This window comes from Oenanthe melanoleuca, chromosome 4, assembly GCF_029582105.1.
Source record: "Oenanthe melanoleuca isolate GR-GAL-2019-014 chromosome 4, OMel1.0, whole genome shotgun sequence".
NCBI classification, from domain to species: Eukaryota; Metazoa; Chordata; class Aves; order Passeriformes; family Muscicapidae; genus Oenanthe; species Oenanthe melanoleuca.
This window is the reverse complement of record NC_079337.1, coordinates 55,353,826-55,381,161: the sequence shown is the minus strand read 5'-3', so window position 1 is coordinate 55,381,161 and position 27,336 is coordinate 55,353,826. Positions and strand designations below refer to the sequence as shown.

The 27,336-nt window shown below is 37.2% G+C and overlaps 1 protein-coding gene across 1 annotated transcript in view; it reads left to right on the top strand.

The window, feature by feature from the left end:
- LOC130252567 (complement C1q tumor necrosis factor-related protein 7) overlaps positions 1-27,336 on the top strand; it is a 114,406-nt gene that overhangs the window by 54,013 nt on the left and 33,057 nt on the right. The window contains exons 1-12 of the mRNA XM_056490231.1: positions 6,636-6,967; positions 12,949-13,037; positions 13,521-13,622; positions 15,452-15,553; positions 16,371-16,547; positions 16,734-16,884; positions 18,011-18,147; positions 19,386-19,517; positions 21,355-21,564; positions 23,663-23,766; positions 26,571-26,711; positions 27,123-27,279. Coding sequence (XP_056346206.1) covers positions 6,925-6,967; positions 12,949-13,037; positions 13,521-13,622; positions 15,452-15,553; positions 16,371-16,547; positions 16,734-16,884; positions 18,011-18,147; positions 19,386-19,517; positions 21,355-21,564; positions 23,663-23,766; positions 26,571-26,711; positions 27,123-27,279 — 1,545 coding nt within the window. The 5' untranslated portion in view covers positions 6,636-6,924. Of the gene's footprint in view, positions 6,968-12,948; positions 13,038-13,520; positions 13,623-15,451; positions 15,554-16,370; positions 16,548-16,733; positions 16,885-18,010; positions 18,148-19,385; positions 19,518-21,354; positions 21,565-23,662; positions 23,767-26,570; positions 26,712-27,122; positions 27,280-27,336 lie in introns of the transcript that reaches the window.

The following is a 27,336-nucleotide window of genomic DNA, read 5'->3' as shown; positions in this document are numbered from 1 at the left end:
TTTATAAATAAAAATAATATAAATAATATAAATATTTATAATAAATAAAATATAAGCTATAAATAAAGCTATAAACTATAAATAAAAATATAACTAAAGCTGTACTAAGCAGTTTGGTCAGCCAGAACTTCAGCTGTGTGTGGAAATGGGGCTTGCTTTGGATATGTCTTTCAGTAGCTGATGAGTCCCATCCAAGAAATAATACATGAAAGTAAACAGGAAAAAGATAGAGTTGAGAAAGCAATATACCACTGTCTTTACCAATGAGTAATTCTTTCAAGAAGCAATTTATTCCTTTCAGTATAAACTATCTAGACTTCAGCTCAGAGAGCATTTAGAGGTCATACACATTTTTCTGTAATTCCTTATGTCAACATTCCCAACTGAGATTAAGTCAGCATTTCTGAATTTCAGAGGCATAATTCTTCCTCACATCCACAGGAAGAAATTTCAAAATACTGTCACGAAATCCTCAGTCACTAATACCTGTTTTTGTCCTAGCTGCATATATCAGACCAATTACTGAAAGTTACTACCTAAAGGAAAAGAAAAATTAATTAGATATGTTATACACATATATTTTAATAGCAAATATGCACAAAGAGGAAGTTGCTTTGGATTATTTTTCTTATATTCCTCAATTCTGAGTATAATTTTGATATAATTTTGGAAGCTACCTGCTGGAAGAGGTGTAAAGAGATTTTTCCTCCATGCAGATGGTTCTTGCAGTGGCAAATATTAGTGCAAAATTTCTTTTACTTGACTTTAATTTCTAAAAGTTCAAAGATCACTGTGTAGGTTAAATCAGTTGTTGGCTCCCCTGTTACCCCTGCAAAGAAATAGGTGGGGTAAATCTCTGTTTGGATGACCCTGTATTAAAGATTTATATTAAGAAAGAAGGAATCAGGAGGTACCCATGTCTTCACCTGTATGTAAGTTACTAACTTAATTTAGCCTTTGAGATGGTAACAGTTAAATAAGATGTCTGCTCTTCAAGAAAAATCTGATAAGTGGAGAAATTGGCATAATTTAATTTGGCACTTTATCAATGTTTCAAAATTAGAAAGAAGATGTGGGTTTATGAGAACAGAGTACCCTGATAATGATGGAAGTGTCCTCTTGACAGATCTTCCATTAAGTATTGCTTGAGTTTTTCCTGGGACAACTTCAACTTGAAGTAATTTGACTGGTCTCCATAAAATTTTGCAAGATATTAAGATGGGCTAGCAATCTTCTCATGCCTCCAAATTCAATACACTTAAGTATATAAAAAATTATTGAAATTTTTAAGGATGCTTAAATGAATCCTGGAGTGATTCTACTCACACTAAAGTAAAAAACAATAAATTTGTTTCTTTTCAGCTTTAAAGAAAGTGTCCTAAATCTTAAATCCAACACAAAATATAAGGCAGAATTTGTAAAATAATCTCTGTAGTAGAGTAACCTTGTTTATGCCATCTTAAAGGGAGAAAAATACTGAATTATTGAAAAAATAAATGAACTATGGTTCTCAGTGGGCTCTTAAGTAAATTTTTTGCAAGAAGAAGGTGGGATTTTTAGAAACGATTATAAACGAAGGAAATGTACCAGCAGTGATTTTTCTTTCAGTACTTTCAATGAAGTGTTGTCTCTAGCCTCAGAAGAAAGTGAAAAAGACCTGAAACTTTTGAGCTAAACAACAATGTCTCACCATCTGAAAACTTGCCTATCACTGATGTGATTTCCCTTCCAGGCACCACCTGCATTCATGCACATTTTGTCAGGCATTCTGGTGTGTGAACACAGACTTCTAAACTGCATGTGACAAATCACAGGAAATGTTACTTGTGATTTCTGTCATGTTGGAGTAAGGTGTGATCAGTTTAAAAATAATTAGGATAAGCAGAATTTGTTCTTTCGTGTTTGTAACTTCCCTGAAATTGGGATCACTGTAGGGTTGCACATAATACCTAAATTCCTATTCTAAGAACACAGCAACATGCATTCTTATTCTGTAAATGCTGTATGTGGCTTGTAACACCTGCTGTTTCCCTTTGTTGATTTTACAAATTTTGACTTTGATTCTAGGCAGGCAATAAGAGGTGTATATGGCAAAGCAAAGCTTATATTTTCCTCAAAGCCTGAGAAATAACTCCATTGCTCTTTGTCCCCTGTAGAGTTTTAAAATGTTTCAACCCTGAACTAGGGGTCTATGATGCCCCTACCAGCTCCTGGGGCATCCTGCATCATGGGCAAAACAAGCTCCATCTACTCTGCCTGTTCTAGAAGCCAAGCATTTGATTAATGGCCAAGTGTGACAGTGTCACACCTAGCAAAGCAGAGCAGCTCACACCACCTCATGAGGAGCACAAGGTCTGCTGCCCAGTGTAACCAATGGCATTAGGCTGGCCTTTGTTTTTATAATGCTGACCAAGATAAATGACTTGTCCTCCACCCCAGGAAACATGTGCTTTGGATTCTGCATGTCTCCTGTGAGCAGAGTCATTGCACTGACATGTGTTTTTAAGCAGCTTTCCATCCTGTTAAGCAAAGGTTCCCAACTTCTCCTTTATGGTCTCATAAAAATGTCCCTTACATAAATGCTGTTCATATTTGTCCATTATTTAAACTGTTTGTACAACTGTTTCTGATACTGGAGTATATTTTTGGGACTTATTAGGAAAACAAGATCTTGAACCTGAGTTCTTGCCAAAATTTTGTATGAAGTTTCACCCACTGGATCATTTCTACAGTCCCTCATGCAGTGATTCTTAGCAGATAAAAGAGATGTGTGTTGTGCATGTTACCCTAAGAAATCTGTCCCCCTATTAGAGATCTTTCCTTTTCCTGAAACCTTCTGTCATGTCAAATGTTTCTAGCTATGACAGTTACTCTTTCTACAATTAAAAATGTGTACTTCTTATCTCTTTTAACTACTGTGTTTACTTCTTCCCATAGTTTCCTTCTTACTATAGTATTCAGAAAGAAGAAGTAATTTATCCATCTCTCTTTTTGTGATTCCAACTACTAAAACTTTGCAGTAATAGACCTGATGTTATAGGGATTGTTTATATACAGACAATTATAAATAGGTCCAATAACTCCATTTAGTATTCTCAATTTTGTTTATTCTGATCATACTAGAGATATTAATACACATGTTAACATCAGAAATTATTTTGTTAACAATTCAGTGCAGCAGAAAATACTCCTCTCCAGACTTGACTCAAAAGTTATAAATCCCTTTGTAGCTACAAAAATTAGGGGTGGTATATAAAACAACCCACATTTCTACAAACCATCTCACAGTGCTGACATTTCTGCCATTCCTAGTATCAACATAAGCTGGTTATGAGCATTTAACAAGCAGATAAACTATCCCTCCTATGTTTCTCTAACAAGGGCTTCAAAAGTGTGATTCCCTTTAAGCAGGCCCTAAAACAACTATCATAGATTTCATATCCTTTTCTTTTTTCTGCTACAGAAATATTAAAGCATATTGGTAACTCTAGGAAGTTATAATTTTTCTTGCTTCTGAGCATTTACTGGTAATTTTTTTTAATCATGGGGTGGCAAAAAGCCTGTTTTACCAATAACAGCATCAGAGAGATGACATCTCTTAATTCTGCTATGTTTCCTGTAATTTTTTCCCCAAATGACAAGCTAAGAAATTTGCTGAGGCTGATGCTGATTTGTAAATGTCCCCTGTAAAGAATAATGCAGTGTTGTTCCCTTGATGCATTTCCAGTAGTTACTCCAAGTACTTTAATACATTGGAACAAAGAGAGCACTAGGAAAACAACTGGCTACTAACAATCAACTTCAGGGATTTATCCTTACATGAAGTTTCCAGGGATTTTTTTCAGAGTGAATTTAAGGGTTTCTAAACTATATATTTCTAAATATTAAAAAAAAAATAATAATACTTGCTGAAATATTGTCATATAGTCTGAATTAGAGGTTTAACACCTTTCTTTAGTCAACAGAGTGAACCAGTCTCTTCCATAAGTGATTGATATTTAGGAATCACTGCTCTGGTTCATACAAGTTCTAAGAAGGTCTGTGCCGCTCCTCCACTTACTTTAGAAGAAGTACACAGAAATTAAGTCAGATAATTTAGCAAAGTTAGATACTTAAAGTTAGGATGAGGGTTTTTTGAGTTATTTTATTGTACTTCAGTCTGAAATAACCATTCTTGACCCTGTAAAAATATACTGTGGATATTTGCTTCTTAAAATCACTGCAGCAACTGAAATGGTCTGCTGGAGCTGCATCCTCTCCATATTTTATTTATGATTTCCCTTTTACTGCAGATGAAATCGTTTACAAAAAGAAGTTTGCCAGAAGTGTTTTAGTGGTTTAATCTGACCCTTTCTCTTTAAAAGTACAGCAGAGGCACTGCTTTTAGGGGGAGTGTGGTGTTTGGCTCTTGTCTGTGATCCAAGAGCTGCTGTATAAGAAAACCCATGTAGGAAACAAACATTTTCCTTAAGCTCTGTTTCAGTGCCACTGAATACAATGTACTTTCATGAATGAGACAGATTTAAGTAACACAAAATCCTCTAAATTATTTTCTAGGTACTTTTGATGCTTTTTTTTTTTTTTTTAAGAGCAGTAAGAGAAACTTCTCTGTTTCTGTTGTTAGTTTTCAGTGCTTGGAAACCACCTCTGAGCTAGTGGAGAGCTTTACAGTTCTTGCATCCAGTTGTTTATTACATTTTAAAGTGTCTGTTATAGTACTTAACTTCAAGAAATGCTACCAAACTGTTAAAGAAAGCTGCCATAAAGCACTTCTTCAATATTGTCAGTGTTCTACATTTACATGTGCCTTCAGGAAAGACTGTTTAAATTTGATACATAAAGCTTGATATGAAAAAGGGATTGATGTGCCAAGTGATAAAAGGGTTGCTGCTTCTTGCAGTGCTGTATTTCTTGTGCTGTGAAAAGGGTATTTGATGAACCTGGCCAGCAGCAGGGAAATGTGGCCATTTTTACATAACCCTCAGCCAGGTGAGACATACTGAGGGAAGTGGTGCTGAGGAAAATGCCCAGGTGGTTTGGGAGGGAGTTACCTTTTTCTTAGAAAGCCACTTGCTAAGGGTGCTTAGTCTTCTGTGTTGAGATATATTTAGATATCTGATAGATATATTTAGAAATCTGATAATAGTTCAGGACAGTAGTTGGTAAAGCTAAGCCTCAGGCAGGAGATAACTTCTCCTTTTCCATTAGGTACCTCATGAGAGATAAGGAGGGATATGAAGATCACTCTGTATTTTCTAGGCTGGGCTGGAAGCACGTTTTGAAGCAAGTATGCATAAACCTGTACACACCCAGTAAGAAGTGACAAGGAAACCACAGGCTGTGTCAGCCTCAGCCCTCTTGCCAAGGATTTAGCCAGGTACACAAAAAGGTCCCACATTTTACTCCCATAAGCTGTTTCATGGGGATTTTAAAATCCAGAGTAAACTATGCTGTTGTGATTTACTTCATCTGGGGTTTTGCATGGGTTCAGCTATGCTGGCACAAGCTTTGTGCCAGGAACAAGTAAAGCCATGGCTGTTTTTCCATCTGGGAAAGGTAAAGCAGGACAGGAACCTGCAGTAACAGTAGCAACAACCTAAGTTGTGTAGATATAAATGTAAAACTTTCCCCAATGCTTGTGACCAAGAGCCACTTCCTAGTGCAAACAAAACCAAAGAAATTTGGTGGGTAGAAGTGATTTCAATGCTGAAAGCGGGGAGGAAAGGGATTGAACACCTCCCTGTGATCTGAATATTTCAGTGAGCTTTATGCATCACAGATGGGTTGTTTATGTAAAAAATAAAAATAACAAGAGTATTCATACAGCATGTACAAGCCCACATTACTATTACATGGAATAATTAAATGGCTACATATATTTTTAAGCATTCCTTTATGAAAAAAAAAAAAAAAGGCTTTTTACATATACTAAGCCTGTGTATTAAATAGTGTAATTTAAACGTCTGGGGGAAAAATGTTAGGTGGAACATCTCTCATGATCATGATGCACATATAGAAGCATCTTTCATGAGTAATTCCTGTGTTGCTTGTGACAGCCAGGTGTCAAACACTGCCCAGGTGAACTGCAGTGAAGAATCCCAATGATAATCATGGAGGTTAGTGTCCAGTTCATAGAGACAAACATGGTATACGATCATTTTCCACTGGGAATAATAGGAATCTTTTATATATATAGCTGTGAAAAGCGAAATAAGTAAGCCAAGACTCTCTCTTAAGCTCTTCTCATCCATTCAGTATCATTCTAGTTAATTCAATTCTACATAATTAATTTCTGTACAAATACACTGCAACCCCTACTGCTGGAAGTAGGCACCCTTAATGTGTTTTGGATTTGTAGTTTTTTTTTAAATTCTATTTCGTATTGATCCACACTTAGTTTAATTGGTTAAATGTATTTAGCCTTGCGTAGGTTGCAAAACCAAGAATTTATTCTGTTTTCTCATCTGCAGAGGAGCTTTCGAGGTAACCGCGCTTAAACAGTAAAATGTCAGGAGGGGAAAAGAAAGCCCAAACCCCTACGGTACGAGGAGATGAACTGTGAAGGTAAGGCAGATATCCATATTTGTACATGTAGAATATATAGGTGTGAAGCTGTCGCGTGTCCGTCTGTCCGTCCGTCTGTCCTCGGCCGCGCGCTCCCGGCCCGCGCGCACGCGCAGCCCCGCGCACGCGCACTCGCTCTGCCCCGCTGAGGGCCGGGGCGCGCTCCCGCTCCCGCTCCCGCAGCCGCTCCCGGCCCGGCCCGGCCGCGCTGATGCCGCCACCGCCGCCGCCTTTCCCTTCCCGTCCCGCAGCCTCTCCCTTCCCACCGCAGCCGTTCCCTTCCCGCCGCCGCCTTTCCCTTGCCGCCGCAGCCGCCGGACGCTGCGGTCCCGCCGGGCCGCGGCCGAGCGCGGCAGCACCATGTCGGCAGCACGGCCCGGCGCCGCCGCCGAGGCAGAGCGCGGTGAGTGACTGCGGCGGCCGGGCGGCTCTGCCGGGCTCTGGCTGCAGCTCCCGGCGCTGTTCTTGGGCCGTGTCTCCGCTCCGAGGTTCCCTGCGGCCGCAAACGGCAGCGCTGCACTCGAAAGGCGTGCTCCTGTCGCATTTAAATGTGGTTAGGTTATGAAATGCTTTTAGGTTTTTCAGATATACTTATGTAGACCTGCGGTATTTGTATAATTGGACGTGGACCGGCCCCTCAGCCTTTGTCCATCCCTGGGAAGGTGGTGGAACAGATCATCCCAGAGGTCATCACCAAGCATGCAGGAGAAAAGAGGGTGATCTGGAGTAGTCAGCATGGCTCTGCCGTGGGGAAATCAGTCTCATTTCTGCCTGTTATGGCAGGATGGATCAGTGGGGGTAGAGCAATGGGTGTTGTCCGTCTTGGCTTCACAAGGGTTTTGCACTGTCTCCCATGCTATCCTGCAGGTGAGCTCGGGAAATGTGCGTTAGATGGATGGTCAGGGAGGTGGATCAAGAGCTGGCTGAATGGCAGAGCTCAGAGGGTCGTGATCAGCAGAGTAGGAGGCCTGTAGTCTGTGGCATTCACCAGTAGTGAGTCCAGTCTCATTCAGTTTGTTTATCAGTGACCTGGACATGGGATAGAATGTACCCTCAGCAGGTTTTCTGGTGGTACAATGCGGGAGACTCCTGGACTCTTTGTATCAGGGTGGACACGAGGGACAAGACTCAGACGCTCTGTAAATGCTAAAAGCTACAGTTGCAGTTTATTATAAGGAGTCTGCTAGGAGCTGCTCGGCACAGCTACGTGCAGATTAAAGAGATAAAAAGGGGGAGAGAAAGAGAGAAGAAGGAGGGTATAGAGAGAGAGTAAAGAAGGTAAAGAGGGGAAGAGAAGAGGAAAAGAAAAGAGAGAAGAGAGGAAGAAGAGGAGAGGAGTAATGGGTTAAAAGGATATTGGGGTAAAGGGAGAGGGAAAGGAGAGCAGAAGTGGGAGAAGAAGAGCAAGGAGTAAAGATAGGAAGAGAAAGAGAGAAGAGAAGAAGAGGAGAAGAGAAGAGAGTGACTTCCCGTTTGTAACACAATAAATTCACTTCCATCATGAATATTCTAATCCCTAAGAACCAATCTAATACAAAATACTAATTCTATAGCAATTACACACAGCCTATAGGAATTCTTATATTAGCATAGCATGTGACATTCTAAACTCTAAGATCTAATCTTTGGGTGCAGGTCAGTCTTTTGTGTCTTTTGGCCTTGCCCTCTGGCCAAAAGCATTGTTTAGTTAAGAGTGGATTAGCTTCGGTGAGCCATCCTATTGTGTTTATGGTAATTCAGTAACTAGGGCTTTCCTGTTCTACCTTCTCCAACAATTCCCAGAATCTGAGCATTCATATTTGCAAGATTCCTCAGTTTCATCTTCCCCAACAGTACAAACCTGGGGGAGTGGCTGATACACCTGAGGGCTCTGCTGCCATTCAGTGGGACCTTGATAGGCTGGAGAGCTGGGCAGAGGGAAACTTAGTGAGGTTCAACAAGGGCAAGTGTAGGGTCCTGCCCCGGGGAGGAATAACTCCAAGTACATCACAGGCTGGGGACTGACCTGCTCAAGATTAGCTCTGCTGAAAAGGACGTGGGAGATTTGGTGGGTGACAAAGCAGCCAGCAGTGCCTTTGTGCCAAGGAGGGCCAATGGTATCCTGGGGTGCATCAGGAATTGTGTGGCCAGCACATCCAGGAACCTATAGTCGCCCTAGTGAGGCCAGTTCTGGAGTGCTGTGTTCAGCTGTGGGCTCCTCAGCACAAAGAAAGGCATGGAGCTACTGGAGAGGGTCCAGTGGAAGGCCGTGAAGATGCTGAGAGGTCTGGCCTATTTCTCTTATGAAAAGAGACTGTGGAAGCTGTGCCTTTTTAGTCTGGAGAAGACTGAGAAGGGATTTCATTAATGCAGATACCAAGAGGATGGTGCCAGACTTATCAGTGGTGCCTAGTGACAGGACACAGAGTAATGGTCATAAGCTAAAAGAAAAGTTTCACTTCAACATGAGAAGGATCTTATTTACATAGAGTGTAGAGCAGAGCACTGGAAAAAGCTGCCCAAGGAGGTTGTGGAGTCTCCCACTCTGGAGATATTCAAAGCCCACCAGGACACATTCCTGTGCTAGCTGCTCTGGGTGACCCTACCTTGCCATGGGGCTTGGATTGGATGATCTCCAGAAGTGCCTTCCAGCCCTAATGATACTGTAAACCTCATAATCTGTGCTTGAAGTGGGTTTGAAGATGTGTAGAATTATTGACATGTTGTTTTCACTCTCACACATTAAATACTCCTACAAAGTAGGAGAGTGTAAGAGAGTAATATGGTTGTGGGAAACTGCTAGAACTGGATGTGTAATCTTTCTGCATGGGTTTATGGTTTACCTAAATAGGATGTGTAAAAGAGCTAATTAAGAGCAGAATATTAAAAAATCAGTAGAGTGAAAAATCTAATGAAGTATAAACATACTTAGTTTTTCATCAATGTCAAGTTTTACCAAACTAAAATATATATATTATCCTTAAACACATTTTAATAAAATATGGTACAGACAAATTTTTAAGAAGGGATGTTTCCAGCTCTTCAGGGTCTGTATACTTTCCTTCTGTATGTTTTTTGAGTCTCACTGTGTCAGCTTGGGCTAGGAAGTGCTATGCTGTTGACAGATGGAGTCCAAACAATTTTCAGAATTGATTGCATGGGGACATTGAGGCACCCTCTAGTGATGGTTGTTTTCTTTTACAGAAGCTCATTTTCCAAGAATAAACAGAATAGCTCAGCAGTACTCCTCAGAAGAAAACTAGTCGCTAGTTTCCCTATGTGACAAATGTTTTGTTATCCTAACAATTTTGCTCTGTTACTTCTGCTTCCAAAACACCTGTAACTTTTCAAGTTTTATATGATCAAGTGAAAAGTGCAGCATTTGGTATTCTGGATAGACTGTAGCATTGGTTTACTTAATTGCAGTATAATTTATCTTTCTGTTTGGCTGGGTTTTTTGAAATTGAATCTGACATTTTGAGAAAGACTATACCTTAAGCTGAAGCCTTCATGTATCTATTCAAAACTTATTTCAATTCCTCCCAACCTGTCCAGGATTCAGCTTGACAGATTTGTAAATAATTTAAATTTCCACATTCTATATGTTATAATTTTGAATATGCTGATGCTGCTGTTAGCTATTGAGTTACAAAGTAAGAGTAGATTTGAGTTTCTCGCTCCTTTGTTAGAGTCATGATCTTTGTATGAATTTCTGATATCATTTGCTTGCTAAGTGATATCTAACCATTTAAAAAAAAATTCCCCCTGCAGTTTTCCGGGTGCTATTGAAAAGTTCTACATTGTCTGTTTGCTCCACTATCTTGTTTTGGTTTTATTTTAATGCCTGTGATAATACATCACCTCTATTCTGAGGCCTTTTTACTTTGTCATAGTTGTCACCATATTATGTTAAATTTGTGGTGTTAAAAGTATACACACCCCCATATTGCTTTTTTCAGGAAAAGGGAACTGTATTTTAAAACAAGTGGGAAGTAGATAATATTTCTGGAATCATCAATTTGTCACGTCCCTCAAATAGGTGGTTTATTTTCTTCTAGCATGGAATGATTATTGTTCTCTGCCCACTATGGCAAGCTTTTCTTGAAACATGTCCTCAGCTACTTCTTCACTTAATATTCAGCATAATCTCTGTACTAGTCTCAAGCACTTAGTCTCTGCTATTTTTTAATGCAATCTATTTGCAGAAATTAAGTATTTTACTCTAATCCAATTATATGTGCACTTAATGCCTTTATATTTTTCTTAAATGGAGCGACATGGCTGTATGTCAGCCCACTAGACAGGCTAGTAAATAAGAGTTTCAAAAGAAGAATTGCTTTAAATGAAAAGCCCATGTCTGTAGTTATTGCCTTGTGAAGCCAGCACAACTGCTGTGTTGCTGTATATTTTTCTTCATTGTTGGGTTTGTGTCTCACTATGCATTTATGCAGTTGTATCCATGAAAAATACAGCAATTTTTCTAGGATCTGTGCTGGAAGTACCATTCCCGATTTTCATTCAAGTAACTGGTGCTTGGTCACAGCATTAATATCTCTCTTGTGCCTGGTTTCTGCATTCTTTGAGATACTCACTGAAGTTCTGAGTCTGTGTTAGTGCAGAGAACTTTGAAACCACACTGAGATCCAGTGGCTTTGGGCCCCTCTGAGTGCAGATGAAATCAAGTGAGAACACTTACCAGATGACATTTTCAGGTTCTCAGGTTTAATTTCAATTTGACTATCCAGCAAACTTGTTATGTCTGTGAAATATGGAACCACTGTAGGATAATTACATTTCCAATGTAAAATGAGTTGTAGGTTTTTTTTTTTGTACAGCCTTGTAATAGTGATCCTGCAAAATGATGTGTTCATGGATGTCAGTTTTATTTTGTTCACTTCAAAGATGTATTTTGAAGTTGAGCACAACTTAGTTGACTGTAGAGCCCATTCACATAAGCAGAGCAAAAGTGTATGTCCAGAGAAATAAAGTAACATAATCTGCTTTTAATGTTGTCATATTTTCAAAGAACTCCAGTATCTCACAGTATTTGGTGCAACTACCAAAGCCTTAAAATGGTTTTCATTATATATATATATATAAAACATAATGACCCTGTTGTCTCAAGGAACAGATTAATTAATAAAGAATTCTGCATACAGAGTATAAGTTCTGAATCTTGATGAGGTGCTTAAAAGTAGCAGCAGATTTTTTTCTGCCCTAATTTTGCATGTTTGCACTTTTCACCTAGCTTGTCTGGAAATGTTTACAGACAATTGTAAAGGAGTTCACATCATCTAATCTGTTCCTTTCTAGTTTACATTTATCAGAATAGAAAATGAAATGATGCATTTGCTGCAATGAAATAGAATATGTTTTTGCATGCTAACTGAACAGAATAAAATGTAGAAAAAGTTCACAAGAGGAAAATCTAAAGAAAACTCTAGACCAGCTTCTTCTTTGAAATATTTTTTCTATGTCTTGATACTTGGGTTTGGTGGGGTTTTTTGGTTGATTGAGTTTCTTTGAGGGTTGGGGTTTGTCTGTTTGTTTTGGTTTTTTTTTTAACTTAAAAGCTTTCTCTGGTGAAGGTTCCATAATTGTTTAAGGGACTCAGTTCCAGAGCTAGAATAAAAAGTTAAATGTTTTTTTCCAGCCTGTACCCACCTTTCATACTGCAATTAAAGTTCATAATTTCCATCTGCAGCTGACAGAGCCTTTTTTCTGTGTGCTGCAGTCTTTTGTGAGTCTGAAGTTTTTAAAATTGCCACTGTTTTTTTCTCAATTCCAAAAACTTTTCATGGGCCATCTTTGAGCAAATGTGACTTTCTGAGGATTCTTGCTTGTGTGTTCTGTACATGGATAAACACTATTGCACCATTCAAATGATTAATAAATCTTTTAAAGGTGTTAGATTGAGGGAGATGCTGAATATTCCTGCAAAACAGGGGGATTGCTCTTTGCACCTTGTTCATTCTTTTGAAGGTTTCCAAATGCAATAGATACTTCCTTTCTACAAATACAGGCAGTAAGTTGTATAATTTGGAAATATTAGAATTCTCCTAAATCTCTTGATGATTCTGAGTAGAATCAGTAGTAGTGAGGTTTATCTGAAAGTATTGGTTTTTTGTAAATGATGGTGGACTAAAAGTGTGCTTAAGCATTTCTTACAGTGGTTCATAGTATATAATGAAGGGTAATGAAGTATAGTGAAGGGTGCTGCAGTTTAAAGGCATTTAAATTATACTTTGTAAAGACTGGATTCCAAAAAATGCTTAATTTATTCAGATTTTCTCTTGCAAGTTCTTTCTGTTAGAACATGGGACTCTGGTATAAATGGTTTTATTTTCCATGCATTTCTTTCAAAAAATACTTAATTTAAACACATTGCTGCTTTCTCTGTTTCAGAGTTGCCACCTGTTCCTTCAACATCAAGGACAAGCTTTGCAGAGCTTTCTGTTAGGCAGCGAATGAGAGATAAACTAAAAGCAGCGAGGGTAAGAGTCCTTCTGAAATCCTGGTTGATTGACCTCAGTCTTACAAGGAACACCTACTTCATTTTACTTGTGTTGTGCTTTGTGAATTGGAGTTGGAGTTATTTCTGGAGCTGAAAGAGAGCTCGGTTCATCAGTACAGTTACATTCCATATTGCTATTTTGTTTTCTAAAGTTTATATTTAATTTGTTGATAGTAATATAAAAAGTATCATTGTTTTGTAATTCAGATGATACAGTCATTACAAGTTCCTTCTGTGCTCTTTGTCAAAAAATTTCTTACACTATATTAAAAGCAATGAATTTCTTTGTTTGTTTGCTGTACAGTTTAATAAGGTGTATTAATATATGGATCTGGAAAATCACTTAAAATATTCTGTTCCTAACACAAATATTAGGAAGTGTTGAATTCCTGGGCATTATTGTAGCTTTGATCAATTTCTGTTCCTATTACAGCTAAACATTTTTTTTCATTTGTTTGCTTAGATAAAAGCTGAAATTACTTTATCACAAGAAAACCCCAGTCCACAACCAAGGCTCTTAAAGGGCATCAGAGAAAGAAAACCAGGAGTCAGACTGGATAAAAAGGTAAAATGTGCATTGTATCTAGCTATTCTCATAATAAGAAAGTGAATGTGAGGCATGAAAATAATCAAAGTGTGCACATTCTTGAAGATCAATTTCATTTGTCAGAATTATGCTACTGTTTGAATTAGTAACCAGAAAGGAACTATTCTGATTATTGTTTTTACTGTATATATTTAACAGTAATAAATTGCTTGCATTGTAGTGTGGACATCACGTGAAACTTCTGTCATTTAGAGGTTCATAAATTCTGTTGCTTAAGATCCCTTGAAGTATTTAAAATTTACTCTAACAGGATCTTTATATAAATAAAGCTCCCTCTGTAATAGAGCTTTATATAAACATGAACAGTGCAATTGCTAAATACTGGATATTATCTTTATGTCATTGTATTTTATTGTATTTCCTTGTTACCTTTTATGTTGAGATTTTTTTATATAAGCATTTTCTTTGTAGAAAATGGATTTTATATTAAAAAAAAAACCAAAGGCTCTGTCTGTGCAGAACTGGCACTCATATTCTTCAGAATTCACAAAGAGATTTCTTGCCTGTAAAAATGTGTTCCAAAGAATGTGTTATTCCCAGGAAATAACAGCATATAGCAGTAACGCCTTTATGTGGAATTCCAAACAATGTGATTTAACCTGGCTAAATCACTTGTCTAGGGGAGAATTGCCATTTCATGTATGTTGTGGGAAGATTCTTGGCAATGTTATCTTAAAATAAGTAATTATTACAGCTCTCAGTTAAGTAGTACTACTTTAGTATATTTGTATTAGGAAAATGCAGAAGTGATACCCTTATTAGAGTTGTTTATTTTATATCAAGTGTATTGAAACCCTCCACACGTTGGTTTTGTTTCTTGTACTTACTCATGCACAAGGTATTCTTTTGTTGTTAAACAAGTGGCCATCAGATTCAGATTGAGATTTTCTATTTGATATTATTAGTTTGAAGTGTAGGTGTAATAGAGGCAAACTTGAGAAGTGCCTTCCTTTAATCTAACAATTCAGGCCACAAGGAGGAAGAACAGATAGAATGGAAGAACAGATAGAATGGTAGATGTTTTTTTTTGGTTAAGCCTGATGAAAATCACTTTGAAGCACTTAAAGAAACTTTCTGAAGCAACCTCAGAACCAGTGGCCTTAACAGTGATCTCTGTGTAGGGACAGATAAGGCTTCAGAGAACTGGGAATAAATAAACATGATACCTCATTTCATGAAAAGGCAGGGGCATGTCACCCATGGAGTTAGGGAGTAGCCTAGCAATAACTGTTTGAGAGAATAAAATAAACAATCAAGTGTGTATTTCAGCATCCAAGGAATGAACACCACCTTTTTTTAAACAATACCAAACTGGGTTTTCCTGATTGCAGCAGGGTTTGTCTGAGAAGTGCCCTGATTCCCTTAGCTGGGCTGCAGTCCCTGCCAGCAGCACCCCTGACCCTGCTGCTCTCCTGGGGCTGTCTGCCCCAGGGGAACATTGGCCATTGCCGCCTCCTTTCTCTCCCTTTGGTCATCAGCATGTGATTGCTTGTGTTCAGGAGTGCAGGAACAATCACCCCATCAGCAGTGAAGACAGCTACTGTCATTTAGCAATGAACCATTCCTTCTTACTCTACAGTCTATTTCTTAACCCAAAGGAATTATGTAATACTTAGATGTAGCCTTGTAAAATAAATATACAATCCATTTGTTACCACAGTGGTGATGTTTCTCTTTTGTTACTTTTTCCTATAAAAATGCAGTATCTAATAACTGTGGTCAATTGTTTGTATTTTTTTATGATTCACTAAATGTACCCTAAAACTTATCTATATGTTTTTATGCAGTCTGATAATGATAAATTCAGGGAGATGCCAGAGGGTGAATCACATTTACCATCTAAAGTAAAGTTTCGTGATTCTGTAAAAAAGCTTAAGCAGAAGTCAACAGTAAGTACCAATTCCTCCATTTCAATAATGACTATTAATTCAATTTAACCTTTATGTGGTTATACGATTCTGTTTGAAGAAGCAGACAGAAATCAGTCTTGGGCAGTGGCGAGGTTTTGTTTAATTTAAAAATTCACAAGCAGTATATGCCAACAATTGAAGTATATAAAAGGAACCTTCATCAAATATAAGAATGGCTTTGGATCATTTGATTAAATAACCAAAAAACTCTCGTAAATCCGTCTGGACACAATTACTGGAAGTTGCAGGAAAAATGTGTCTTCTGTTTAAATCCTTTTTGTTGAATGCCACCAGTTGGCAGTTAAAGCATTTTAAAGACTAGTATATTGATATTTATTAGCCACAAAGTACTTCTGTTGATTCTTTTCTTAGAGGATTCATCCTAAAGCTAAAGGTCATGAATCCTTCAGAGTCAAAAGGCCATTAGAAATTTCTGTTAATATCATTTACCTGGATATCTGCAGTGTGGCCAGAATTTAAACTCTGATGTTCTGATTCACAAATGGTTTATATTTAAAACAATGAGAATGTTAAAATTAAACCAAGTAACTTTTTACACAAAACTTTGCAAGAAATATTGAATGAAATATATAGATATAGTGAAAGTTTCATGAATAATTTACAAATTTTGGTTAGCCTCAGAATTTCAGTGAGTTTTGTTTGAGATAAAGTAGTAATTATCTTGTAACAAATGTTAATACATGTTGCTGTTTCATATTATTAATGGGAAGATTTAGTCACTTGCCCTAATTTTCTTAAAAATACCATAATAAAGTATCTTCATCATTTTTTTTAGTTCCAGAATGATTTTCCTTCTGAGGAAGAAGCATACAATTTCTTTACCTTCAATTTTGATGCTGTACCAGAGAAAATGAGAGCTGGAGCCAGGAAAAAGAATGGATCAAATGAAGAAGAAGAGATAGGAGAGGAATGTGTTGAAACTCATGAAGATGAACAAGAGGAGGATGAAGCGGTGAGAACTATAGGATAAATGTTCATATTTTTTATTCTGACTTCTGTTAATTTTATTAGTCTATTTAAAATGGCATCTTTGATTTCCCTAAAAATTCTCAAAGAGTACTTTCCCAAGAAACTTTCTTAAGAAACAAACTAACAGATGTTTGCCCTTAACTAACAGATGTTTGCCCTTAACCTGTAGGATGAAGATGTACGCCTGGTGAAAGATGATGATTTATTCATAGAGCAGACAGATGAAGACCTTTTAGTAATGAAACCTGTTGATTGGGAAAGCTACACTGAACAACTGAAAAGGGAAAAAGAATTTCTCTTTGTTCCCAGCATGTCAGCAGGTATGAAGATTGTGCTTAGTGTTTAGTTCCTGTATTTGTGCATAGCATGGCAGCCTTTGATCTGCTGAAGAAATCTTGCATTGACTATCTCTGGCAGCAGAGAGAGATGTTTAATTGCAGCTCTCTAGCACTGATCATCCAGTCAAGACTGGAAAGGTCTGACAGCTGGGAACATGCACACCTCAGCAGGTCATCACCTGCTGCTCTGGCAGGTTTACTCAGGGCACCTCAGTTGCCTGGGGTAACTTCCTCACTGCTGCCTGTAGGAAATGCAAGGTGCTGGCCCCTCTTCTGCTGTTATTTAATGTATGAGGCATTGATTATATCTCTGAGCTTTTTGCCTTATTCCCACAGAACTTCAAAGTCCTAAAAATTGCTTTATAATATCACTTGCTATCTGATATTTGAACTGGAAGAAATAGAAACATCTCCCAGTATATACTGGAATGGTACCAGTACAGCTTGCAGTGCAATGTCATAATATTTGTCATTGTGTGCCTGTTTTTTTCACGTCCTGTACTGTAGTTCTGACTATTTCCCATGTGATCCACTGTGTTCTGATTTAGGGGAAAACTTTTGTGGTAACCCTCAGTATAATCTCTCCCTCTTTGGAGATTGCTTCTTGAAAAATACTGAATCCATACACACAGTGAAACAGCCTTGCAGACAGGTCTTCAAAAAAAATTTCACATTTGTTATTTGACTGTTATATGACTAACATAACTCCTCGTGCATGTTTTGTATTTTGTATGAGACTAGCTTAAGCAAACTATTTATTAACAGTGGATCTGATTAATCTGAAAGTTTCACTTTCCATTGGAAAGGCTTAGAAATGCTTCTCTAGTCAATTGCTGCTCGAGGGTTTTTTCAATGCTTTGCAAGCAGTCATTAACACTAAACTCCACTAAGTAACTTGAAGTGTTTTTTGGTAAAGAAATCTTTAGTTATCAGTTTATTAGAATTGTGACATTTTGTGGTACTGTCTTAATTAAGATAAGGACCTGTTTTAATTCTGTATTTATTTCTTCTGACTTAATACTTAATATACAGTTCATTTTAAGAATTAACAAACTAAAACTACAGGTATAAGATATTTTACATGATTTTCTTTTTAATTTCTCATTAGTGCCTGCTTCTGAGAAGATGCCTAGAAATATGCAGCCTAGGTACCTTGAGGATGAAGGTCTTTACACTGGAGAAAGGCCCTTTGTATCACAATCTAATCAAAATATTTTAGAAAACAGAATTCTCAGACAGGACCAAGTAAGTCACTGCTACCTTTTTAATTTAGCTTTTATCAGTATTTTATTTATCTTTTTAAGTATCTTATTTTTTTTATAATTAAGTAAGGGATGGTCATGCTAATATGGGGCTTTCATCTTCAAAATGTTTAGCAGCATCAGGTGTTGGGAAATACAGATTTTTGTAGGAGCATGTTTTTAGTGTAGCCCCATTGGCAGAATAACAGATAGGGTCTTACAAAGTTGGTATCTTTTCCTGGCTCTGCTTGTAGCCTGCTGGGGAGCAGGTCACTGATCAGACTGTAAGGCTAATTAAATATTGGTATAGCTTATCAGAGAGGTTTCAGAGTCCTTCCAGATTTTTAAGAATGTTTTATGGAAAGACATGGGAAAGTGGCTTGGATATAATTTGTCCTACTGTATTATCATCCTATACTTTGAAAGGTATGTATTCAGTATAGAGTGAAACTCCTGAGCAGCAGCTGCCCTTTATATTTTTTTGTGATTCTGTGTATTCTCCATGTGCTTTTGTTAATCAGATTGGGAACATTTGGATCTAAAATTTTTAAATGGGCTGTTTCATCCCTGTTAGTTTTCTAACTGGTTGACTTCATGGCATTACCACATCAGCATTTGGCTCAATGGTCAGATTAGAACAGGTACGGAACTAACAGGGTAGGGCAGCATCCTTGGGCATCTGCACTGGTTTAAACTATATTTGAATCCAGGAAATGAGAACAGAGTGATGAATTAGGACAATGCTGAACATGCAAAGCTATAGACAGCAATTGCTGTGTAAAATAGTTACCAGACTGCTTTCATAGATGGTGTTTAAGTAGTTCATATTGTGGAATAAAAGATTTGAGAGGTGCTTTGATAAATTACCTGACCTGCCATTTAGCTCTTGTGTAAAACAAGACTTAAAATTCTTTCCATTTTAGTGATTTAAAATAATTTAAGTAAGTTGATTTTTTCTTTTCCTTTCAAATCTGTAACACTGACTGTTGAAGGAAAAATGAATCAGTATAATTGAAGTTTGAGCAACTTCTTGGTCTTTTAATTTCGAAACTTGCCTCTGGTATATTTGAAGATTTCATTTTGGTGTATTAGGAAAGTTTTGGTCATTTTAATCACAAACAATCTAAAACAAACCAACAAACAATAGTCACCTTTTATTCTGTATTTTTTATAAGAATTATTATTTTGCAAGTATTCCTTTATAAACTAAGACACAATTTATAAATTTGTTTTCCTCTATAGGGGAAAGACTGGTTTGGTGATGATGGCAAAATCTTAGCATTGCCTAATCCAATTAAACAGTCTTCTACTAGGCCTCCAATATTCTCACTTGAGGAAGGCATTGCACCAGAACTTGAAACAGTGTATAGAAAGGTAAGGATATTTCATATATGTGATTCCTGAGACCCAGTATCCCAGTTCTTCTGCATCAGAAACCCCCGTGACCTGAAGGGTTTTGTGCTAAGAATCATGACTATTGACCATTTGTTTTTTTTATTTCACATCTGTTCTTTAAATCAGTTCTACTTTATTAAGTATATATCTGCTTTTTTCTGTAAAAATGCATACAAAAGGATGAAGAGTTTAGCTGGTGGTGCTGGTTGAAGTAGTAAAGTGTCAGCCCATGACAAAAAACTTGAAGTCTGTGGGTCAGTAAGATCATTGTGAGACTCCCTTGGACAGTCTCATGCTGAAGTAGGGTAGTTCCTTTATTAGTGTATTTATAAAGTTTGGTCATGTAGACAGAAACTAATTTTGAGTTACGTAGCATCAATTCAGATATTTTTATGAGGTTGTGGAGTTTTTTTTCTTTGTTGTTTTTCTTGTTTGTTTTGTTTTGTTTGCAGGGTTTTTGTGGTAAATTTTTTTCCTGTTCCAGAATACCTACCTTGGCAGACAGCAGTTTCAATGTTCAATCAGCACAAATCAAAATAAGTTTCAGTTTAAACCATTCAGCAATCTTGAAGGAAGCATTAATTGTTATTAGAACTCTATTACCCTCTTGGAAAAGCTGACGTTTAAGACTTTTAAACAGAGTGCTCTTTTGGGACACACAAGGGTTTCTGACTGTTTTTGTTGATACAGATTTAAATGTGGCCCTTCAGTTGAAGCTGGTGATAAATATGCAATCCACAGTCTGCATCCAGTACCACAGATGTGTGCAGGGTGCTTCTGCAGGCAGGAAAAATTTACTGTTTAGATCATGTAAAGATAGGCCAAATGAGGTTATGTTTGAAGAACACTGTGTTTACATGAACAGTGACATAGAAATATCTAAGTCACAGTGATAACACACTGAGTTTAAGGGTCCTTTATGGGCAGAGAAATAGGTAGAGCATAAGGAATTCAAAGTTATCATTTTTATGGCACATTGTATCTTATTTAACATTTTGATGAGAAACTAAGTGTGGAAGGATCAGGTGGACTCAAGTGTGTTTCTTGGCCATTTATATCAGTCCTATAAAAGAGCTATGCAACAGCTAAATATCCCTCCAAATCCCTTTTTCCTCTTCTCAGGAAGGGACTGCAACAAACACTACATAATAGTCTTTTAATAATATCTCTGAATGTCTTCTGAAGGATCCTAATAAGAGAGCAGGAATAGTCAGGCTGGGAGTTAATTCTCTTCTGAGATCAGTAACTTGAGGATGTAAGCCGTGGATGTTTTTTGGTTGCGGTGGATTTTAGCAGGCTTTTTAAGTTTTGTTGCTGAAAGCTTTCATTTGCCTTCATTGGTCTGAATTTCCCTGGTATTTGAATGGGAAAGCAAGTCATATATTTCCTAATCTACACAATCTACAAGGAGAGCTCCTTGTCTTCCTAATCTACAAGCAGAGCTGTTCTGTGAGAGCTGGACTCTAGCCTAGAGCTCAGGTCTAAGAGGATACAAAGAAATAAATAAGTGTGTCAAAAGAGAACTAGCAGGCTCTGCTTTTAATAATCCAGTGTCATTGGCTTCGTTGCTCAGGAAAACCTTCAGTATAGGAAGATGACTTCTTATTTCAGTGTCACATGGGCTATAAAAATTCTGTTGTGTAGAATATCCATGGTGGTTTTGTGCCACCCACTTTTCAATAAAGCAAGAGGTTAACACAGTTTAAGACTCAGCATTTAAATGTAGATAATGCTAAATGGGTCATTTTCTGACTAAGAAAATCCTTGGAAGATACTGTTGTCAGAATCTGTAAATCTATTTTATTCTTTTTTTCAGGCAATAAAAATGACATCTACCAATCAGTATTTTGTTGGACCTGGAGATGTTCAGGGGCTGTTTCAATTGGATATTGATATTTCTGGACTGATATTCACCCATCATCCCTGCTTTAGCCGTGAGCATGTGTTAGCAGCTAAACTGGCTCAGTTGTATGATCAGTATTTAGCAAGAAAACAGAAGAATCTTACCAAACTTCTCACAGACAAGGTATTTCTGTTCTGTCTTCATACCTTGAAGCTGAATTTGCCAGAAGATAAAAACCTAAATATTTGACTGAGTTGCTGTGTGTTCACTGCAGAATTGCATTTTTAAGATTAAGAATTTCTTGATCTTTGATTTTGAATTAATTCTGAAGTGAAAGAAACGCAATAACATTTGCATAATATTCCTTAGAGTATCCAAAATATTTTCCAGCAAGTGACAGATAAGATGTTACAGGATTGTGTACAGCAGCTCTGACAGGAGACAGCAAAAGACATTACTCAATGATGGAGGGAAGTAAGCAAAGTTTAGTTTCAGTTATCAATACAAAGTAAAAGGAAGCAGTTTAATTTCACCAAATTGTACAAAAGTAGAACCCATTTTCAGGTATGTATCTGTGACAAATGCTGTATTTTAAATGCATACTGCTGCCATATTTACTGTGGCACTCTTGTGACATGGCAAAACCCAAAGCTGGATGTAGACTCCTCTGTTCCTGGCTCTGCTGCTGGCTTGCTGGGTGAGCTTGAGGGGCCTGCTCATCCTCTGTGTACCACCACTGTTCCTCCATCTCTACACTGGAAGTAATGGCAGTGGTCTTCTCTGGTCTAAATATGTATGTGAGCATTAGGCATTGTCAGTACAATTGTGATGTCATCAGGGCACGCAAGAATACTTGTCTGTCAAAAATTAGTTGGATTATTAAGTACATATACATTCAGATTTCCATAAACTAAAGATCATGATTTTCTACATTAAAGAACTATTGTAAGGGAAAAATGATCATTGTATACAAGCTAATTTTAATATTTGTGTAATGAGGGTCAGTAGGTGGTATACAGATACTTCTGAATTTTTATGTAAAACATTAGGTTATAGTTCTAATGATGGACAAACATTTCATACAGTGTCTCAAAATGATTCCTTGGTATACTTTGTTGTGTTAGTACTTTTGAAGGATTTGCCTTACTGCTCTGTGAAACAGAACATTTGGGTTATCCATGTCTTCATTACAGGAACCATAAAACCATAGAATAATTAAGGTTGGAAGAGACCTCGAATACCATCAAGTTCAATCATTAACCCAGCACTGCCAAGTCCATAACTTACCCACTAATCCCCAAGTGCCAGTCTGCACATCTTTTAAATACTTCCAGGGGTGGTGGATATCCCTGCACAGCCTGTTCCAGTGCTTGACAAAACTTTCAGTGAAGAAATTTTTTCCCAAGATCCCAACTAGCCTCCCTGGGACTTGAAGCCATTTCCTCTTGTCCTATCACTTGTTACTTGGCAGAAGAGACCAATATCTTTCTGCAGCCTTCTTTCAGGGTTGGTTTAACCTGGAGAAAAGGATGCTCTTGAGGGAGCCTATTGCTCTCTACAACTGCCTGGAAGGAGACTGTAACTAGATGGGGGATTGGTCTCTTATCCCAGGCAACCAGAGGCAAGTCAAGAGGACCTAGCCAGAAGTTGTGCCAGGGAAGGTTAAAATGTACATCAGGAAGAATTTCTTTGCTAAAATGGTCATTAGATGTTGGAATGGGCTGCCCAGGGAAGAAATGGAGTCACCATCTCTGGAAGTGTTTAAGAAATTATTGCGTGTGGCACTTAGTACTGTGGTTTAGTTGGCATGCTGACATTCAGTAAAAGGTTACACTTGATGATCTGGAGGTCTTTTTCGACCATAATGATTCTGTGATTCAGTTCTTTGATTCTGGGATTTTCTAATCCACTAAGGATTACCTTTAGTGGCCTTTCCTCATCCCAAGAAAGGCTGTTGTGAAAGTTGGGAGTTTTTGCTGACTTGACATCTTTTTCCACTTCCACCTTTGATTCCTGAGCTTTCAGAATGCTCCCTAGATCAGTCTTCCCTTTGATTAGATCTGTTGCAGTGATCAAAGTTAGTAAATCTCCCTCCTATATCCAGGGACCATAATTAAAATGTCACGCTGAAGAATCACCTCAGACATGGCAAAACCCTGTAAATACAGAATCAGGACAGTTCAGGGTTTTCTGTCATTAATAATTAGCTCTTTGCTGTCAAGGTGCTGTACACTGGATGCCTTATTAAGCCATCTGTTAATTGCTTTTTTGTTTGTTCAAGCTGCATGCTTTGAGGAGTGCTGTGCAGTATAGTATAGAAGGTGGTGGTGGTGATGGGGTTCCTGTGGCTCAACAAAGCATACCTGAATACAAAATGGAGATCAGGTGGGTATGAATTCATTAAAAAGTTGGGTTTTAAAACCATTGTCCTTTTTTACTTTACATGTTGGTAGAGAGTATGATTCATGTCAGACTTTTAAATTCTAGTATAAATAGCTCTAGCAGAATTTTGAGGATTTAAGAGTTCTCACTGATAAATTGCATAAAAAATTATGAGGAAAATACAGTTTAGGCTGAAATTTTCATTCAAAACTGGTCTAATTTGATTTTGTTTATTAATTTCGTAATAGCTATTTACTGGTGTTTTTTGTATAATTAAATTTAATTAAAATAAAGTATCAGTTGTCTTCAGCTGGATGCACAAAGCATTTACAATGCAATAAGGTAATTTTTTGAACAGACAAAACCCCTAGTTTTTTCCAATTTCTCCTCATTACTCAAGTGTTCTTGATTTCTTCCCATTCTAAGGTATTTTGGCCGTGTTTGTGCCAATGGGTTAATACAAATAAAATGGTAGAATTTTGTTTTACAAGATTACAGTTATTGTTCTTGGAGAAAGGCTGGGTAGTAAAAACATGCTACAGTTTTTTGGCTCAGTAGTGGCAGTTTGTGTTATTTTTGGCAGATGGACAGTGATGAACTCCGAGTGTTAGCTGTATGATAAAATGGAAGTTTTTTTGGATATCCATGCTGAGCAGCCTTTTAACTAGTAAATAAGAAAAGTCTGAAAGTTTTTTGCAATCTAAGAGTAGGCAGTAATGTATTCATTTAATGAAACAGAACTATAAAGTGATCTAATGTGTCACATGCTAGCACGGTATAAAAAAAAAATTAATAAAAGTTCTACTTCCAGCCTTGAAATTTACATGTGCTAAACTTATGCATCCACACACTCTTCTTAGATTGGGAATTAATTCTTCAGATTTTCATTCTTCAGGTACAGTCTCGTAATGTACTGGTATCTGTACAGAACATAAAATAGTCTATGATTTATTATTTTATACTGAAGCACAAAGAATTTCTTCAATTGAAAATGGAGTGGCTTTTATCAGTACCTTATTAACATATCTGCTAGAGAACAAGGAGCAGGGGGTGTACAGTTACCATACTCTAACTCAGAGACAGGAGCTCTCACCAGGAAAAGCATCAGAATGGTGATGGGAGGATTCACTGTGCGAATGAGATTCTTGGATTTTGGCACCAAGCCTGAAGCTTGCTTGATGGTGAACTCCAATTAGAAAGAATATGCCTTCTGTGTATTTGATGTGTTTTTCTAGATCTTGAGTGCTTTAGTTTAGTTTCATGCTATTATGAATCTGGAGAAACTCAGCTGAAATCCGTGAGAATAGTGTTGCCTAAGTAACATGAGATGAGTTTGGCTGGTATTATTCTAGGGCTTTTCCTATCTGTAATTCATTTTGGCTGCAGCTCTGTTATTGGAAGCTGTTACACATAGGAAGCTCAGATGGGCTCAGGAATTTTTGCTGTCATGGTATTCAATATAACTGGGACCACTTATTTTGGTAAAATCATCTGACCTGCCTTGTCTCTCTTTTAACATTGCATTTCCCTGATGGTCGATGTAGAACAATTGTGAGAAATTACAGACATGCAGCATGGAAAATAATCTAATTGTTTCCTCCACCCTGCAATAGCAAAACAGATGTATATGCTTTGCTTTCTGAAGATCAAAGCTGTAGTTTTCCATTAGCTTGAGGAAGAAATGTCATTTGAATACAGAAAACTTTTGCAGATTGGTAAATTCAGCCCTGCTGTCTTCACTTCCTGAAGTAGGAAGCCAACGTATGCTGTGGATTCTATGATTCAGGTTCTTGTGGGTAATGCATGTTAGCAGAAATGATTCTCTACTGAAAGGTCCTGCTTCCAAATCCAATACATTAGATAAGTGTGATTACTGATCTATATGTTCCTTATGCCTTTAAGTTTCATCTTCTAGCATAATCTGGTTGACAAAAAAGAAAAGGCTGCTACATGGATAAGTAATATGCAAACTGCTAGCTAATGAAGTGGAGAAGATTCCCATATTGCTTTCTGAAGTCTGCATTTTGTCTTTGTTTATTGTTTTCCCTAAATTGGCTTATGCTGTTAAATGATGTATGATGTCTTTCTTGTCTCAGCTCTAACTCTGTTTTCCACATTCTCAGAATATTACAAGTAATAATGTGTTAGTTTACATTTATTTTTTTAATCACAGACTTGTTGTTTTTCTACCAAGATAATAGTGGAAACAGCCTGTGCTTGTGCTGTATGGACATTTACATTGGAAGTGTGTGATGGTCATTAAAAATGCTAATGAATAGCTCTTTTACAAACAGATTAGAGAATGGAAATGTGAAATATCAATTCTGAGACAAAAAAAAGACTGTGTTAATTTTGTTTGTATTAAGAATCTTGTACGTCTGTCAAAGGAATTATTACATCATCTCTTCAAGTCCTTCTTACTGAAGTTTAAAACATCTTTTGTAATGTACACATGTAATGAACATTACTTCATAGCAGAAGTGTAGGCTGTTGTTTACATTAATTTACTTTAAAATGTTTTTAATTATGTACAGCTGTAATAAGCATTTCCGAAAATTGTGAGATCTCTAAAAAAGAGGCTTAATTGAAGTCAGATTGTTCAAAATGAAAGAGACTGGAGTATAGGAGGGAATCAAATCCTGCAATCTTCAAGTCTGGGTTTTATGTTCTTTGGATTTAAACCACTGCAGTCATCAATCAACCTGAAACCCCCATCACTTGGCTTTTGGTATCCTAAGTTTTCAATGTGTTGTTCCACTGAGTTAGACAACTCCAATTGATCTTGTGCTACGTATATATGTTTCTAGGCAAACCAGAAGACTTCGTGATGCTGAACAAGAAAAAGACAGAACGTTGCTTAAGACCATTATCAAAGTCTGGAAACAAATTAAATCCCTCCGGGACTTTCAGAGGTTTACTAACACACCCCTGAAACTTTATTTGAGGAAGTATGTCTTGATAACACTTTTTGTGCTTTGTTTGCTAGCAGTGGAGTTGTAATAAGATTAGTTAATTTGGAAACTTAGAATTTTGATATGCAGAAGTAAGACTTTGAGCAGTGCTGGCACTTGAGCCTGTCACTATTCCTTTTCAGTTTGGGGAAGAGGGAAGGTTGAAATAAATACTGTAGCAGAAAGGAATTTCTACAGACTAATGGGTAAAGAAAGTTACTGTCTGGAATTAATATATATTATCTGCTATCAACACTTAAGAGTATCTATGCTATTCTTTTTAAATAAAACCCACTTCTGATATAATGAAAATAATTCATGGAGAAGTAGATTTCTGTTATATATTACACACTTGATTGTAACCCTTATGTAATTTTATGCAACATGTTGATAATTGTTGTTTTGAAGGGAAGAGGTTGATCAGAAATCAGACGAAAAAGCATATGAAGCAGAAATTCAGGCTGAGATAAAGGAATTGCTAGAGGAATGTATGGAAGAATATGAAAAGAAAATGGAGGAGTATAAAACTGAGCTACAAGACTGGAAATCCTGGAAGAAGGCACAGGTTTGTTTAAATCATTCAAGTTCACAAAAAAAATTGCTACTAAATGGGTCAAAAATT